The following is an 18,636-nucleotide window of genomic DNA, read 5'->3' as shown; positions in this document are numbered from 1 at the left end:
TAATTTAAATGTATCTAAGAAGGAGTGGATGATATGATAAAATAATAATAATAATAATAATAATAATAATAATAATACATTCTACAGTGTATTACTACAGTATGTATAGGAGCATGGTTTTACAAAATGTGTGTTTAAAAAAACTTTAATTTTATAACAAAAAAAGAAATAAAGATGTAAAATAAATATTTTATTTTCATTTAAATTTTAATTTGTACAATGTTTAAGATTGGTACAAATTTTTAAACTTCACTTGTTTCTTATCAAAATTATAAAGCTACCGACAAGATTCAATATGTTGAATAATAATTATAATTTTTATAATAATAAAAAAAAATCTATATTCTTATAATGCCTGTTATGTCTGTAAGTGTTTTCCAATTTATTATTTTTTACAAGATCATGACTTTTTAACAATGCCAAAGTTAATATTTATTTTACAATTAAAAATTATAACGAAAAACTAACTTTAAGTAAAAATTTATCACTATAAAAAAAAACATTTTTTCTTTTGTCTTTCCCTGCCTATGACTTACCAATGAAGAAACAATTAGAAAACATAAACACACTAAGTATCTTTTACAATAAATGTCATTTATTGTGCATTATGTAAGGATGTGCTAAAAACTTTTGAACTTTCAGGTAACTGCATTTGAAGTTGTCACTTTTCTGTGGCAGTAAATGACTATCTGACCCCGTAATGTAAATGTGGTCAGAAGTGTGTGTGTGTGTATGTGTATGTGAGGTTTTTCTCCGGTCTAGTGCTCCACTTTAACATACACGCACGCTGGAAGCACTCTGAGAGGATGTTCCTTGCAGGCGCTGCAGAAGTAAGGAAACACTCGTGGTGAGATGATGTCGGTGAACGTGTAGAGCGGCATCCTCTCTCTCGCGTCATAGAACGCCACCTTCGACCTGTCCATATCCAACACCACCCTCACCACGTCTGGCTGCTTGTTCATGGTTAGCGATGACCACGGTGCAGAGCAAGCCTTGTACTCGCCGTTCCGCAGCCGGATAGTCCAGAAGCCCTGCGCGGGCGTCAGCACGTTCTTGCCCTTCCTCTTCACCGATTCGCTGGCTACCCCGATCACCCAGTAGGTGTTGTTTTTGACTTCCACCTCCCAGCTGTGTTTGCCTGAGCGGAAGCCCTCAGAGCCCAGCATCTCTGCGCTGACGTCGAAGCGCTCAGGGTTGTCTGGGAGCTTGAAGATCTGGGAGCAGCACTGAAGAGTCGTCAGGTCCTGGGATAGCTGGAAACAGCTCGCTGCTGTGTTCGGGTCCAGGATCACAGGAGCTGCAAATATTTAAAGTCATTAAAAAAAAAATTTTTTTTTAAAAGCTGGGGTTGGCCATTGTTCCAATCCCAATGTCAGATCTTTCCAACAGATTAATGCAAAAAGGACTGCTATTTAAATATTAGCGTTGTAATCCAAATTAGATCTTTGGACTACCCTGAAATTATTGTACATTTAATAAAACATATATTAATTTTTAGAAGCCCATCCTGGAGGCTACAAAGATTTGAGCTTTTAACTTTTAAACCGTAAAGGAAACCATGTCTAGACATTCTAGTGCAAGTTTGAGCTTTGTCAATCCCATGAGGTGTTAAAGATTGTCTGATTTCCTAAATAAGAAGAAATGGCTAGTGGTAGAATGTCTTAAGGGTTTAAAGCGGTACAGTAAGTGTTTAGAGTGAATCTACACAATGCCGTTGTTCTATGTTACATTAAATGGTTAATTAGTTAGGGATCTGGGATACGATCAGGGCGATAATGTTGACAGCAATATTATTTAATCTTAGATCTCGTAAAAATCTAAATCGTGAGCTGTGCAATTATTTCATCACAAAATGCCGCTATTTTTTACAATTAATATATGCATAGTCAGAAATAAAATAATTTTAGTATTTGTATTGTATAAGTTATTTGTTTATATATTTTTGAAGTGATATAATAAATATGAGCAGACATCACTTGTCTGATCTGATCACTTGTGCTATTATTTGGTGTTTAATACTACAGTTCGTATTCGTAATACACTATGTGACAAAATAATTGCAATTAGATTTTTTTTTTTTTCAAATTATTAATGTACTTGCTCAATCACTAATTCCAGTACATTTCGAACAGGCTGTAAATGAGAATCTTTCATCAGTGCTTTTTGTTAGTGTCGGCTATTCTAGGTTGTCAGGTCATAATATGAGACGTAAAAATAACCAAACCCTTAATCGTTATCTGTAACTGCTAAATGATCCTGAAGACTTACTATATTCAATGATATTCTTCATCTTCTCCCAGACGTTGAATTTTAAAGAGCCTAAATGTTTGGCTACTTCAACCAAAGACCCTGATATCATCTGTGGTTCCTGGGGGATGTGCCAAGTTCTACACAAAGTGGTGAAAGCAAATCACTTAATGGATGATGGAAAGTTAAATATACAAGTAATGAGTGTCACAGAGAGAGGGAGAGAGGCTCTTCTGAAGGTCGTCATACCTCTTTATGGTTTCCTTGTAATTCTAGAAAGGAATTTAAAAAAAAAACTTTTTAGGTGTTAGAAATACTAAAGATAATTGTTTGAAAAATTTTTAACATGGCCACTGGATAAAGTATATATTCAAAATCGAATTCATACCTGGAGGAACAGGATATCCTGAGAGCTCATCTCCTTTTCAATATACCTGATGGTGTTTGTCAGGGATGCGATTTCATTTTCCATCTCATCAATCTTTTCCTTTATGGTCTCAGTTTTCTCCGCCTCTTCTTTCTTAAGTTCGGAGATTCTGACAGCTTCTTCTTCTTGCAGGAACTTGTGAAGTGCTTCAAACTCTTCTTTGATCTGCCTCTCTGCATGTTCTGCTTGTCTCTGTAATAAGAAAATGATAGTACGTCTTCTTTTATAATTGAAAACATTCCAATCTTCCCCACAATTACTGTGCATGGTGAAATTACACATAATGATGGCTTAGCGAACATTCTTTGTTTGCCGAGAGGGTTCTGATAGTAAGAAAGGATAGTACCTTAATGTGCTCTGCTGTTAGATCATAAGTGGATTTAACATTCCTGAAGAACTTCAGCTTGTCCTGCAGTGGCTTCAGAGCGGTCTTGAGTTCAGCCTGAAACAGACAGGTAAAATGTTCTGATTCGGGTTTCAAGATTTATTACGGCTTGGCGTCACTTTTTAATCCACCAGAGCACATTTATGTCCATATAGCCAAAGCATGGTGCATGAGGTACATCCTTGCTGCTTGGGAATCTCATAGCCGTCATAGCATTTGCATTTGTAAGACGAGAACACATGGCTTCAGTGATGCAAGCAAAGACGTTCCTCTGCCTGACCCAAGTCACAAAGTCAAAGAGGGTAGGTGCTGTCAGCTAGGATGGTGAGTGATGAACACTTGAGAAAGCACCGGAATCCGATTTCAGCTTTTTCAGGAGACTCCCTGCCAGGGTGAGAGTACAAATATAGGGATATAGTCTTGGTAGAGGTTAAAGTCTGGAGAAGTCCCAGCAATATCAGTTTCTAAGTAACAGGAGCAAGCCAAATCTTTCATTAATATCTTAATGGTTTTTCATAATGTCATTTTAATGTGTGTTATACATTAGTTCTTTTTGCAGTAACAGGTCTGTCACTTGGCTGATCTGAAGAAGAAAGAAAGGTAGAACGTGGTTTCAGATCGAATTTCTCATCATGAGTGTATTGTAAGTCTTCAGCAGGAGCATTTCTGCCGAATGCATTTCCGAGCCCGATGTATTTATGCCTCATAAATTTAGAGCAAATACCAGGAATACCTGTTTACCACACTCTTTAATAGTGATGCCTTCTAGACTCTTAATCGTTCTTTCATCTAAACATACCTTACAGTCTTGCGACGCCTCCTCCACAGAGTATAACCTATGCGCTTTGTGGCTTCCTGATTCCTTGCACTCGACACATGCAGGCTGTAGATCTTCCAGACAGAATAAGGTCAGAGATTCTCCATGTTCCTTGCACGCAAAGGGGTTGCTCTTGCGTCGTTCTTTCAGGTAACCCTCACATGTTCTCTTGAGCACCGTGTTCACTACGAGTTCCCCCATGGATGCCGGCTGGCAGCAGAGTGGGCATTCGCAGGCCCCAGCACCATCACCCCAGATGCTCTCCAAGCAGGGTTTACAGAACCTGTGTTTGCAGAAAAGCACCACCGGCTCTTGGAAAACTTTCCCGCATATTGGGCAGGACAGGTCATCTTCGTGGACAGAGCGCTTGGTGGACATTGCGTCTTTTGAGCGTACAGCATTGACGGCGAGGTTCATATAGGATTACTGTGCTCCACCCACTCCTCTTGAGGGCTCAGCCTCTTCGTGTTATGCATGAGCACTCTGACTTACAACTTGGCTCTTGATCTAGTCGTCACTCGGCATACACCTGCATATTCGGTGGATCTTCAGAAGGCGATAATACAAACGAGTGGTGTGTAAACATCAGAGTGAAACCAAAGAAGCAGGAAGGGATCAAATCACAGGTGATTAGTGACTTTGTCTGGCAGAATCATGTGCAAAGGATGTTTAGGACATGTGGCACCTGATTATGTTCACATCAGCCAAGGAATTACAAGAGTGGTTTGGATATATATAGCCAGCAAATGAGGGACTAAACAGATCTGAACCTTAAACTAAACCAAGTTCTGAAGGAATAATGAATAATAAGTTACCAGTCAGTGGCTTTAAAGCTGTCTTCAGTTCAGCCTAAAATAGACAGGTAAAATGTTTAGATTTGGGATTCAAGTCTCATGTTTTAAATCACCAGAGCACATTTATGTCCATATATCCAAAGCCAGTGATGCCTGAGTTACAATTCCAACTGCTTAGGAATCTCATAGCTGTCATAGTATTTGCGTAAGAAGAGAAGACACAGCTTCAGTGACGTAAGCACAGACGTTGCAACCCCCTTCCGTTTTTTTCCAGTAATCAGTACAGAAGTGTCCAAAAGAAACGGGTTAAGATTTAAAATTCCACTATCCAGAGGTTCTTTATTTTCTTAAGGTTTGCTCCTAGAGATTTTCATCACTGCTCTTACATCTGGCTTGTTCATTCGTTTTTAAAATCTGAATTGAAATTTGTATTAAGCTTTATTTTATCTATTTCTAATATTATAATGACAAAGATTTAATGTAATTAGGTTGCAGGGTGGCTCAGTGGTTTGTACCGTCACCTTGCACCTCCAGGGTCCAGGTTCCATTCCTGGTTGATTTCTGTGTGCATGTTCTCCCCGTGCTTGGTGGGTCTCCTCCAGGTACAGTACTTCTGTTTCCTCCCACAGTCCAAAGATGTGCAGATTTGGCTAATTCAAATTCCCAAATTGCCCATAGTGTGTGTGTGTGCCATGTGATGGATTGGCACCCTGTCCAGGGTGTACCCTGCCTCTTGGCCTTAGTCTCCTGGAGTAGGCTCCAGGCCCCCCCACAAACCTGTATACAGAATACAGCAGTATAGACGATGAGTGAGTGAATGAGTGAGTGAGTAAGTGAATGTAATTAAAGGCATCACTAATTAACTTTGCATCAGTAAAGTTAACCAAAAAACTTATCTTTTTTTTTACTTTTAAACAAATAGCACCCATTCAAAGTTCATCAAATCAAATTCCCTGACTTCTAGACCCACAAAACATTGTTTGGCAAAACCTTAATGCTATGTGTAGATATTTATACATTTTATATGTGTCCTGTTGCATATTTTCTCTTTACTCTATGTAGTCCTGTGCACTATGCTGCTGTAATGCTGTGTCTTGCACTTTAGTACTAGATTTCTAGTGTGTACAAGTTATATGGGGGAATGATGTGGAACTTAAACCTGGTGCAATAACAGAACTTTACAAAGGTTCTGAGTAGAGACATTTCTTTTCTTGGAGCCCCTTGTAACATGTGAGGTGAATTACAATAAAAGGTTCAAATAAATTAATTTAATATGTAATTGTAACCATTTTTATATTTACAATAATGCCAATGTTTGAATAGTTTGATTAGGATCATGAAATAAATCTGTGCTAATGGGGTTCACTAAACATTGGGAGTTAAAGGTGGTCTTGGGTTTGGTATATTTAACACCACCCTATATATAGAATACACATATGCTTGCTGTATGTGAGTGCCCCCCATATCTAGGAAAGGCTGAGATAGATAGATAGATAGATAGATAGATAGATAGATAGATAGATAGATAGATAGATAGAAACAAGATTTTTTTTAAATGATTTTTAAAATTCCTAGTTGGATGAATATTATTATATAAGTACAGTGGAACCTTGGATTACGAGCATAATTCATTCCGGAAGTACGCTTGTATTCCATAACACTCGTAAATAAAATGTATGTAAATAAATACATAAAAATAATTAATACAAAATATAAAGTAAAAATAAAACAAATTAACCTGCACTTTACCTTTAAAAAAAGTAAAAATAAATCCCGACAGATAAGTGTTTCCGTTTATGTGTGTGTATGTGTGTGAAGTAAGAGAAGGAATCAACCTCCCCTTTCTCATCTTACACAGTAAACCTTTCTCCTCTCTTATTTGAATTTCACACAAACACACACACACACATTAACAGAAAGACTTTTGTCGGGAAAAATTAGCAAGAAACATCGCTAATGACACTTGCGTGAGCGAATACTAACGGAATCACTGCTGTAAAGTAAAACAAACACAGAAATGAACCTGTGTGTGTGAAGGGGCACGGTGTCCCTCATGACACAGAGGGAGAAAATAGATCGATTTTTGTTGTACACACGCGCACACACGTGTGTTATAATAAACAGTACATACATGTTGTACACGCGCACTTAAACAAAATAAAATAGTTTTTTACGCACACATACGTGGTCACAGTGTTATAGTAAACAGTACATGCGCGCACGGATGTTGATTATACCAGTGAGAGACGAGCACTAGGACCCAGCAGGGGAGACAATTACTCACAATTCCGCAGCGCAAGAGAGAGAAAAACATTGGCTCAGTTGTGATCACGTGATGCTCGGCATCAAAACAAGAAGTGCATGCGTGATACATGATACTCTGTATTCGTAAACCAAGACTCGCTTGTTTTTCAAGTCAGAGTTTATAAAAATATAACCTCGGGTGATGCTGTTTTCCTCTCACAGCCGGAGGCACAGAGAGAGCTGATTGGCCGAGCTCTCTCAGGGGGGCAGGATGAGAGGTACTTGCGCTCTCACATTAATCACGGCTCTACAGCCAATCAGGGGCATCTGTGAGCTCGCGCACGCGGAAGGAGCGGCTAGTGCTTTCCTCCGAGTGTGTTACTCCACCTCTAACGGTGTGTGAGCGAGCAGTTCGAAAAGATGCGGTCGGCTCGCGTCACATGGTTCGGAGGAAACACGGGATAGCTTTCGTCCTCCCGACTGAGTGGTTGTAGTAGCCTCAATGTGGGAGCCTCCTAGTGACGGGGAGGAATTGGCTACATGACTAGATTGGGGAGAAAATCAGGGAAAAAGAATTGGACAGGATATAATAATAATAATAATAATAATAATATTTGCTTGTCTTGCGGAACACTCACAAACCCTTTTACTCGCAATCCGAGGTTGGATGCATCTACAGTATATAATCTGAATATACAAGATATGAACAGTTAGAGGTGCAGTTTGTGATTTTAGCCCCCTCTGCTGGCTAAATTGCAACTGGACAAATGAGGTAGACAAATCCTTATCCTGCACTTTTAAGCAAAAAGAAAAAAAAAGCCTTATGGATTACTTTTTATAAAAATCCAAAGAGAAATGATCAGCTATGCTCTGGTGGGTGGCGCTTAATTTCTGGACCAGAAACCTATGAACTAAGGTCTGAAATGAAGAACATTCAATAAGGTCTGTTAAACTGCAGAATTATAAATGACAGTGTTTACACAGTATGACACCTTTAAGATTTTGTAATCATTACAAGTCTATGAACACTTAACCAAAATACCAACTGAACCTTTAATTCTGTGTTTGGATTGATTCCAGAGACACGTCAGCCAGTTAGCTCCGTACCACAGAGACAACGTACTATATATGTCCATAAACTTGGACGTGTGCCTTCAGCTTCTGTTTTGCCAGAACTGTATAAAACCTGAAGCCTGTATAACCATCTGCAGGGTCGGATTGAGTTACTGTGGCACACCCTGTGCCCTTTGAGCTCCATTGCCTAGATATCTGACCCTTTCAGCTATACTTGCTGTATGGAATTACATAACGGTTTAAAAATAAACATGGTAGGGATAAAAATGTAGGGAAGCTGTTTTAATTCTAGCGAGTGACAAGAATGTCTCACATCACCTATTCGGTGTTTCAGGTTGTGCGAAATAATCAATGAAAATGATTCATAGCACAATTTACATTTGCATTCTGTCTGATTTATTTTAGGTCTGAGGATTGTTACATTTGATCAAAAGAATAGCATCAAAATTATTTCTAGAAAAATAAAAGCAGTACACACAATCTGAAACACTAGAATTCTACATGGTGGGGGATTTTGATAGACCCGATACCGAACTTTCCCTGCAATAAGAACATAATGCTTGGGGTGTGCTGTTAAATAATTTGAAATGATCAACAATGTGTTGGCTCCATCAGACAGAATTACTGTTTTTAACTTAACGTTTATTATTTTTGTGCTCATTAGATTGTTTTTTATGCTTATAGTTACATTTAATTACGTGAAGCATCTGGAAAAACAGTATAAGACACAGAAAATACCCACAGCTCTTTATTTTAACAAGAAACTGTGCAGATCTTCCTTGAAGAAGCACCGACACCATAAATGTTAAAAATCTCCTTACAGATCTCCTAAATGTAAACTATTGTGATGCCATGTGTTTCAAATTGATATATACAGTGCATCTGGAAAGTATGCGCAGATTATCACTTTTTCCACAATTTGTTATATCACAGCCTTGTTTTTTCCTCAGAATTCTACACACAACACCCTATAATGACAACACAAGTTTACTTGAGATTTTTGCTAATTTATTTTTTTTTTTTTAATTGAGAAAGCACATGTACATAAGTATTTACAGCCTTTGCCATGAAGCTCAAAATTGAGCTCAGCCACATCCTGTTTCCCCTGATCATCCTTGAGATGTTTCTGCAGCTTAATTGAAGTCCACCTGTGGTAAATTCAGTTGATTGGACATGATTTGGAAAGGCACACACACCTGTCTATATAAGGTCCCACAGTTGATATTGATGTGTAATAACATCACTTTAAAATAACAACCTTTTAAATTCTCAATTAAATTGCATTAATTAAATTAATGTCCTTGTTTCACATCTACTTTAAAGTGTTTATATAAATGGGCTACTGCTGAGCCACGCCCCTCCAGGGAACAGCAAAGCTAAGCAACAAAGATGAGGGATGGTCTCCCTTATGAAAACCTATATGGCTTGTTTTAAACCCCAGCCAATAGCAGAAACAAAAGCCTGGAATATATATAAAGTGAATTTTGCATAATTGATCCCCTTTAAAAACACAATCCTGTTAATCATTTACGAGCGGATTGCACCAAAATGGAAAAACTGAGATTGCTGTCTTAAATGAGCCAGCATACATTTTATGCTTTGATATGTTTTTAATAGTTTTGGGGTTAAACTATTGTTTTAATAAATGAAAATTATAACTACATTATTCTGACCACAGTCTGAATTATTCTGTATCACTTGAGGTATATAAGAATGTTCTGAGATTTCGTTTCTCGACATCCCTTTTGTCCTGGTTCAGCATAAAAAGGTTCGCTCTCACGACAAAACCTTTCTTTGGAGACTGTAGAGGGGGAAAACATGTGACGTGGGTATAAAGCAGGATTTAGTGGAAATCCTGCAGCTAAGATCAAAGAGACAAAAGGGCAGGAAGTAGAGGCAAAGTAGTGGGAATTTTGTCATATTAAAAGTTCTGCGTCCTTAAGGGGAACACCACTATGATGAATACAAGAACATCATAAAAAGAGAGAAATTACATTAGATAAAATATTAAATAGATGAAGGGAAATGTAATGATGTTTTAACATTTGGGTGTGAAAGAGAAGTACAGGATGTAAGTGCTGTCTTTAGATAAGGATTGTTGTTGATTGTTGTCTTGATTGAAGTTCATCAAGCACTAAACACAAGCCAGGGCAAAAGCACCAACACTAAATATGCTCATTTTTTAAATTGTTCATAAGAAATTATGATGCATTTGTTCAAAAAGAGCATCACAATTTAACACATTTTTTTGCATGTATTTAAATAATTTCTAAAATGTAAAGTTCAGAGATATTTCTGTATAAATAATGAAACACTATAAATGCCTCTTGAAATTTTACATCCCATAAACACTCCCTCATCTATACCTCTTTATCCTATATACAGGGTCGCAGGAGGCCTGGAGCTTATCCCAGGAGACACACACTCATTCGCACACTACAGACAATTTGGGAATGCCAATTAGCCTAATCTGCATGTCTTTGGACTGTGGGAGGAAACCAGAGTACTTGGAGAAAACCCGCTAAGCACGAGGAAAACATGCAAACTCTACGCACACAGACCCTAGATGGGAATCGAACCTGAACCCAAGTGCAAGGTGACAGTGTTAACTACTAAGCCACTGTCCACCGCCCCACTCGTAAACACGCCGCTCTAAAAAGACCACTAATAAACAACACTCACTTACTCTCAATACTATTCTTCTAGGATAACTGTAAAGGAAGGTCTCAAGCCTCAGGATATGTCCATCACGGGGACACACACCAACACCAATCAGCCTAATCTGCATGATTTGGGACTGTGGGAGATTACCAGATTACACAAAGGAAACAGGGTTCGATTCCCGCCTTGGAGGTCTGTGTCCAGGTTATTTAGTTTCATGCAGTGTAAATGACAAATGGGTGTTGAGTGGGCAACATGACCCCTTAAGTACCTGAATGAGAAACAACAGATATATCTCCAGGGTGGGGAGTACCCGTTTACCCGTCGGACCAAAATGCCTGTACTAACCCTTATAAAATAAAACACCTCCCAAAAACAAAACCTGTAAAACATCACACATTCCAAACACCTCTCTAAAATAAAACACGTCCAAAAAACAATATCACATCATTAAAATACAACAACTCCTCTCCAAAATAATCCACATCACAATTAAACACGTGCAAACACTTCCCAAAAAAGCTCTCTAATGCAAGACGCCTCGAGAGAGAGAGAAAAACAAAACAAAAGATTAAAACACCACTTCTCTAACACAGCGCATCGCAATAAAGGGCCGCGCCGTTTTTGTTTAAACCGTTAATTTACGACTTTTATTTTAGAAACAAAATACTGTACCGAAATGCACCCGGAAGTGAAGTGAACTTTATTTCCTATTGTTGATACAGTCTGGCGCAACTCCGCGTATACAACTCGGTCTTTTCACGATTTGGGGGTTTAGGATGAGTGTGAGGCACGCGTGAGGCTCGGATTTGCGCATCGTTTATTTACTTCATTTTTGGTCGTTTCTTTTTTCTTTTCGGCTAAAAGCGAGGAGTGATTGTTAAGAAACCGAAGGCGCTGGTCTTTTCTCTCGCCATGGCCGAGCCGCGTTGTTTCCAAACCCAGTTGAACTCCATCATGGAGATCATGAGCAGGGCGGTCGTGAGACAGATCTGTAAGATCGTAGACAGCGACTTGGCGTCTTTGCGTCTGGAGCTGGAGCGCGCGCTGCACGACAAAGCAACTCTCGGGGACAAAATGCGCGTGCTCGAAAGCGAAGTGGAAACTCTGCGGAGAACGAGAGCGCGCGCTCCGCGCAAGAGCTGCCGGTCCGTGTGCATCCAGACCTCAGAGGGTAGTGCTTGTCCTGTATCTTTTTATTTACACTCTCTGTCTCATGCACTGTTTATACAGGTCAGCTCAGGGGTGTTCAAACTTCTGAAGACTAGGGAGCGGTATGCGCATGCGCAGTTCACAATATACACAATTTACGCTGCCTGTCAAAACTACTTCAGACATTTTGTTATAAAGTCAGTCAGTAAAGCAGAACAGATAGCACAGCATTTGTAAGAGGGTTCTTTTACAACAGAGACTAAACTCTTGACATAGTAGGACACGTTTATGAATCACTAAGACACAAAAATATTCAGTATATATTTATATGATTATATTAATATACTAACATTCCCAGGTTCTAAAAATAAAAATAACTTTACTTTAAAAATAAAAGCCACCAGATGATGTCTGAGATTTATTTATGTAAAAATGAAAATTTCCAGAAAGATGTGTAAGAACAGTGGTCATCGATTTGCCCATGATTGTTTGACGAGGACAGTGGTGATCTGTGATTGGTTGACGAGGACAGTGGTGATCTGTGATTGGTTGTTATGAAAAATGGTTATCCGTGATACTGCCACTAAAAAAAAACTTTGTTGCATGATTGAAAATTGGTGGTTGTTGAAAACCAAATGTTAAGGACAATGCTGACCTGTGATTGGTTGTTGAGGACAATGCTGACCTGTGATTGGTTGTTATGAAAAATTTCTATCCATGATTAGTCATGAAACTGCCACTGAAGAAAAATCATTGGTTGTCATGAAAAACATTGCTTTGTAATTGGTGGTTGAAAACCATAGTAAGCAATAATTGGGGATTGAAGACAGTAGTGATCCATGATTGGTTGTTGAGGACAATTGTGCTCTTTAATTGTTTGTTATGAAAAAAAATAATTATTCACGATTGGTTATTGAAACTCCCGAAGATAATTAGCGATTAGTTGTTATGAAAAATAGTGCACTGTAATTTGTTGGTATGAACCAACAATAGTAATTCATGATTGGTTGTTTGTTGATAATGGTGACTTCTGATTGGCTGTTATGAACATTGGTGATCAGTGATTGGTTTTAGTAATTAAGAATAGTTATTGACATCTACTCAAAAACTTGCTAAAGGACTTTAAGTATTTTTTAAAATATCTATTCTTAAGTGATTGAAAAAATGCCAAAATCAAAAGCCATGAAGTTACCAGCTGTAAAACGCACATAATATTAATCTGGTTCTCTTTTTTCAAAAACATCAGATGTTCCACCATCCATTAACGGTATCTTCGGGAAGGAGTGGTGCTTCAGTCTGTGGGACGGGAGGCCCAGGACTGAAGACGAGGCGATCGAGGTGGAACCGGACGTGTCTGATGAGGTCTCAGTTCTTGCTTTTACTTGAACTGTGTGTGTGTGTGTGTGTGTTGTTTTTTTTGTTGTAAGAATGTAAGTGTGTTAACCATTTGTTTTTCGGATGCAGCCTGAAAATGAATGCAATGGAGACAGCATGCGTGGGATTAAGGAGGAGGTTTCTGAACAGGAAATCTGCATCATCAGTCCAAGTAAGAGGGAACTGACGACATCATGTATAATTTTTTAAAAGTTATTATTAATCAACACTTTTATTAATGTGGTTTTATTCTTGAGTGCTAAGTATAAAAAAAACATACTTAAGAAAATTAAATTCAAACATAAATTCTAGTTGCGTTTGTAAATGCATGCAATTTGAAGCACTTTCAAAACAAAAAACTAATATCAAAATTAGATGAGTTAATGCCTGATGATTTGTTATTTATTTTACCTGTGATACAGGATCTGAAAATCGAAGAAGGACATCCTGCGCGTTGTCGGATCCTCATGACTTTTCAGAAGACGTGGCTACTGACGACGACATACATTTCGTATCCGCAGGATTTCCGGACACATCCGACGTCGAAACCATGGCACCAGATTCACCGAGTACCGCTGCTACAAAGCTCATATCTATGGATGGCACTGTTCAGCATGTCATAGTGTCCGGTGATGATGATGATGACGATGATGAAGGTGATGAAGGCAATAACGCAGATGATGAGCAACAAGCCCGGCTGGAGTTTGAGCAGCACTGCATGCCTATTGAGTACATGGACGGTGAACGTGGAAAAGCCGCAAGCTTTAAGAGAAAGGACGAGGTGGAGCAGGAAGTTGAGCAGGACATTTTAACTGATCCGGAATATATGCCCAGCTCAGGTCGAGGTGGCAGGCACGGATTTAATTACTTCGACAGGTTTAACATACATCACCAAACGGGTCCGGGCGACGGCTCACCCGTCAAGACGGACTTCACCTGTGCCGTATGTGGGAAGACGTTTCTGCGACGGAACGGTCTGACGTTACACATGAAAACGCACCAGAAGCAGAACATACACATGTGCCGCACCTGCAAGGTCGCCTTCCCGCAAAAGAACCTCCTCCGAACGCACAAGTGTCTCCCTCCAGAAAAAACTCTAGCCAGGACGCAGACGGACATGAAGTTCCGCTGCGAGATGTGCGGCAAATACTTTCACTCCAAAGCCAACCTGAAGGTCCACTACGCCGTGCACACGGGAGAGCGTCCTCACAGGTGCAGCTTCTGCGGAAGAGGGTTCTCGCAGAAAGGCAACCTGACCACTCACGAGCGCATCCACAAGGGAGAGCGGCCGTACGTCTGCACCGTCTGCGGGAAAAGCTTCACCCAGAAAGGCAACCTGACTCACCACCTGGCTATTCATAGCAAGCTCAATGGCAGAATGAGGAACTCTGCGGAAAAATGGCAGTGACTGTATTTTTAATATTTCTATCATTATTAATATTACTATTATTGTTCACATGCAGTATAGCAAACAACGTTGTGCTGATTTGATCTCTGGAGATTTTTTTTTTCCTTAATTTTTTTCTGTTTCTCCAAGTCTTGTGATTTTTTAAATTCTTTTGTTTTGTTTTTATGAGGTTCTTAACACCAAAAATTATACAAAAAAACAAAGCAGCTAACGTGAAAAAGATTGTTTGTTTTTTTTCTGGTTAATGCCTGAGCCACACTAACACAGAATCAGGCCGTTTTTTTTTGTTTTTTTTTTGTCTTGTCCTGATTTTCGGCTGGTCTCAAACAATTGTAGGTGTGTACTGTGTGTATGTGTGTGTGTGTGTGGGTGGATGTGTATTTATAGAGCGTACCATAGAGACAGCCTAAAATATGAATCGAAAGAAAAAAATAGACTTCCTGCAGAGACAACAGTATGAGCTAATGTCAGAACATTGTGTGGAAGCTTCGGACGTCGTGTCGTGTCACGAACAAGCCTGCGATTAGTGTGCTTCTGTACAATAGGCAACACAGAACCGCACGACCTCACAGCTGTCGTCTGCACATTAAAAAAAGTCAGTAAAAAAAGTGATGCTGGTTTTTGCACAATCCTTTTTGGTGCGGCTCCATTCCTCGTAATGAGCCAATCACTTTGGTGTCTGTTGCCAATCACAGTTTTTGTTACCAAAGCCGCATTATTTTTTTAACCCATGGTGCTTTGTGTCATTTCTGTTAAATAGATCACATGTTACAGATTTTAACACCGACTTCAAATCGGTGCTCGGAAACATCATCTTGGTACTTCACTTCCTGCTTGATGAGTTTCTCCCTGGTTAAGTATTGTATAGCTGATGCGGACTGTTCGAGATGTCCAGTTCCCCTGATTTCCACGGTCCTGTCTTTGTCCTTGGTTTAAAATGATAAATATTCAATATATTTTATGTCCATCACTCAGCAGTGAAGAGGTTCCATGCCCTCCACTGACACTCAAATTATCTGATATCTTAAGCTTCAGTGTTCTGAAGCATTATTAATTCATCAGTGTAATTTTAAAGCATGTTGTGTTTTATATATATATAGTATATATCTATCTGTCTGGCATCTCTCACACTTTTTAACAACAGTTAGGATCCACATGTCATAGTGTGGCCCAGGCATGAAGCTTTAATCTCAGCATCTCGTTTCTAGTTCATGTGTCATTAGGTAATCTCAAACTACATTTGTGTTAAAACAAAAAAGGAAAAAAAAAACACTGAATTTGCATCAGTAGTATGGATTTTATGTACCGACTTCAAATATATGATGTATTTTAGACAAAATCTGGTGTGTTTGTGTGCGTTTTTGTGGTGAGTTGTTTTGGAACAACATAGAAATATTACAGCTAACACAAACTAAAATCACAGAGGAAAGTACACTGAAATAAATATAGAAAAAAAACAAATCTACAGTATGTAATTAAATGCAGATAATAAGAATAGTAAAAGCTTAATTCAAATTTATTTTTGCATTGTTTATTGCAAATACTAGTTGGTGTCATAAAAAAAATCTACAAAATCTCATTTATGTTCAACATAAGAACTTCGGCTTCCTAGGGTGACAATTCCACTTTTGTGGACTTTAATAGTTTTTAGTTGACTCACGCATGTATAATGTCAAATTAATTAACCGAAGTGAAATGTTTTTTTTTTGTTTTTTTTAAAAACTAAATTAAGTTAAATTAATGTTTATCAAATTGAATTAAAAACCTTTTTTTTCCTACAAAAAGTAATAAACATGCCACAAAACAGCAAGGAAATAAAAACAAGCTTAAAAACAAGTCATTTTTAAAAGTGGGATATAAAAATAAGTAATGAAAATAAATAATTAAAAAATACACAATAAATAAAACAGCGCTTCTTAAAAACAGGATTTTTTATAAAATCAATTAATTTTAAACATTTCATTTAAAGCCTCACAAATAGTCACTCAGATCTTGAACAATAAACACTGAACTGAAGACATTACATTAAACATAATGATGTTGTCACAAGTACCAGAAAAATAAAACTCCAAAAAGGAAACCTTGCGATAATTTACTTTCTAAGCAGGATTTATTAATCAGCCAAGACAAATGTCACTAGACAGCTGATACCAGAATATATAAATACTGAAGAATCTGTACAAAATTCTGAACAACAGTAAATTCACTGGCTTAGTAAAGACACATCAAATGCAACAAAAACATAAATAATATAAATAATAATTTCACCTTCTGAACATTTAGTGGAACAAAATGACTAAAAAAAAAGAGCAAAAAAGAGAGAAAACGTACTGATTAAAAGTCATCGTACAAGAATAATTTATTCTATGTTAAGAAAACAGCTTAGGTTTTTACATGAACAGAAGTGTTTTGGGTTTTTGTTGAGATTTTACACTCAGCTACCAGTTTATCAGGTTCCGATATAAAGTAAGTCCCCAACTTATGAACTCTTATCAACTTCTGTTCCAGTAGCACATTCATCAGGATTTATTTAACGTTTATTGTTAAATTTTTTGGAGATCCTCGCGGAACGTCAGGCAGTCACTTGCGATCCCTAACACCGTGTCTCACCATGTAGGTATGATAGGGGTTATACACCTTTGACACAAATAACCACACTGGTTTTGGTGCATTATACTCTCGCAAGACTGCGCATCCAAATCGCAAGGGGAATCTCGGTGATGTAGCGGGATCGGCTGACCTCATGTAAAGGTTACATACAAACGCTACACGGTGTTTACTGAGCACTTGGAATGGACGCCATTTTGTCTCAGCTGTACTAGACTGTAAACTCTCCGTTCTGTTCATATCTGCAGAAATTCAAGTAACTCGAATGTTCCCAAGTCGGGGACTTACTGTAATGTGAAAATGTTTCTAACATCAATAATGATGGTGATGTAAGTATGGGTTAAAACACTTTTGTGAAAATCATCAACGATGGGTTGGTAAGATGGAGCAGATATTCCAACACCAGCAGTGCTTTATTCCCTTTTCACAAAGAGTATTCACACATTAGCATGCAGCACAGTATCCTGCATGGTAGGAGTAAATTATTTGCCAAACCCTTTCTTTGTCATATATACATTACTGCAGATACAGTACTGAGAAATTCTTATTCTTATATAAATATCCCAGCGCAACTGGGAGCAGAGCGCAGGGTCAGCCAGGATACAGCGCCCATGGAGCGGATAGGGTAAAGGTCCTGCTCAAGGGTTTAACAATGGCAACTTGCAACAATGCTGGGGGTCGAGCCACCAACCTTCTAATCAGTAATCCACATCCTTAACCGATTGAGCCTCCACTGCCCTAATGAAATAAAAAAATATATATATATATATATATATTTATATATATATATATATATACTCAGCAAAAAAAAGAAACGCCCCTTTTTCAGGACTGTGTATTTCAACAATAATGTAAAAATCCGAATAACTTTACAGATCTTCATTGTAAAGGGTTTAAACAATGTTTTCCATGCATGTTCAATAAACCATAATCAATTAATTAACATGCACCTGTGGAATGGTCGTTAAGACCTTAACGGCTTACAGAAAGTAGGCATTTAAGGTCACAGATCTAAAAACGCAGGACAGTAAAGAGACTTGTCTACCGACTGTGAAAAACACCCAAAGAAAGATGCCCAGGGTCCCTGCTCATCTGCGTGAACGTGCATTAGGCATGCTGCAGGAAGGCATGAGGACTGCTGATGTGGCTAGGGCAATAAATTGCCATGTCCGCACTGTGAGACGCCTAAGACAGCGCTACAGGGAGACAGGAAGGACAGCTGATCATCCTCGCAGTGGAAGACCACGTGTAACAACACCTGCACAGGATCGGTACATCCGAATATCACACCTGCGTGACAGGTACAGGATGGCCACAACAACTGCCCGAGTCACACCAGGAACACACAATCCCTCCATCAGTGCTCAGACTGTCCGCAATAGGCAGTCCATGAGGAGGAGATGCACTGCAGTACTTCAAGCAGCTGGTGGCCACACCAGATACTGA

General features: G+C 38.6%; 2 protein-coding genes across 2 annotated transcripts; one reads left to right on the top strand and one right to left on the bottom strand.

Annotated features, from left to right (window-relative positions):
- Nucleotides 1-499: 499 nt before the first annotated feature.
- Nucleotides 500-4,293, bottom strand: trim35-13 (tripartite motif containing 35-13). Its single transcript, XM_053493124.1, has 6 exons — nt 3,859-4,293; nt 3,021-3,116; nt 2,636-2,866; nt 2,497-2,519; nt 2,269-2,387; nt 500-1,297 (listed from the first exon to the last, which is right to left on the bottom strand). Exons 1-6 carry the CDS (start codon nt 4,291-4,293, stop codon nt 759-761), a joined length of 1,443 nt encoding a protein of 480 aa, XP_053349099.1. The 3' UTR covers nt 500-758.
- Nucleotides 4,294-11,329: 7,036 nt separating this feature from the next.
- Nucleotides 11,330-15,922, top strand: LOC128518330 (zinc finger protein 436-like). The gene is made up of 4 exons (XM_053491393.1): nt 11,330-11,823; nt 13,048-13,163; nt 13,266-13,347; nt 13,598-15,922. Exons 1-4 carry the CDS (start codon nt 11,565-11,567, stop codon nt 14,581-14,583), a joined length of 1,443 nt encoding a protein of 480 aa, XP_053347368.1. The 5' UTR covers nt 11,330-11,564; the 3' UTR covers nt 14,584-15,922.
- Nucleotides 15,923-18,636: the final 2,714 nt, after the last annotated feature.

The sequence above is a fragment of the Clarias gariepinus genome, chromosome 3 (assembly GCF_024256425.1).
Source record: "Clarias gariepinus isolate MV-2021 ecotype Netherlands chromosome 3, CGAR_prim_01v2, whole genome shotgun sequence".
Classification (NCBI taxonomy): Eukaryota; Metazoa; Chordata; class Actinopteri; order Siluriformes; family Clariidae; genus Clarias; species Clarias gariepinus.
This window is presented reverse-complemented; position numbering and strand designations above follow the sequence as displayed.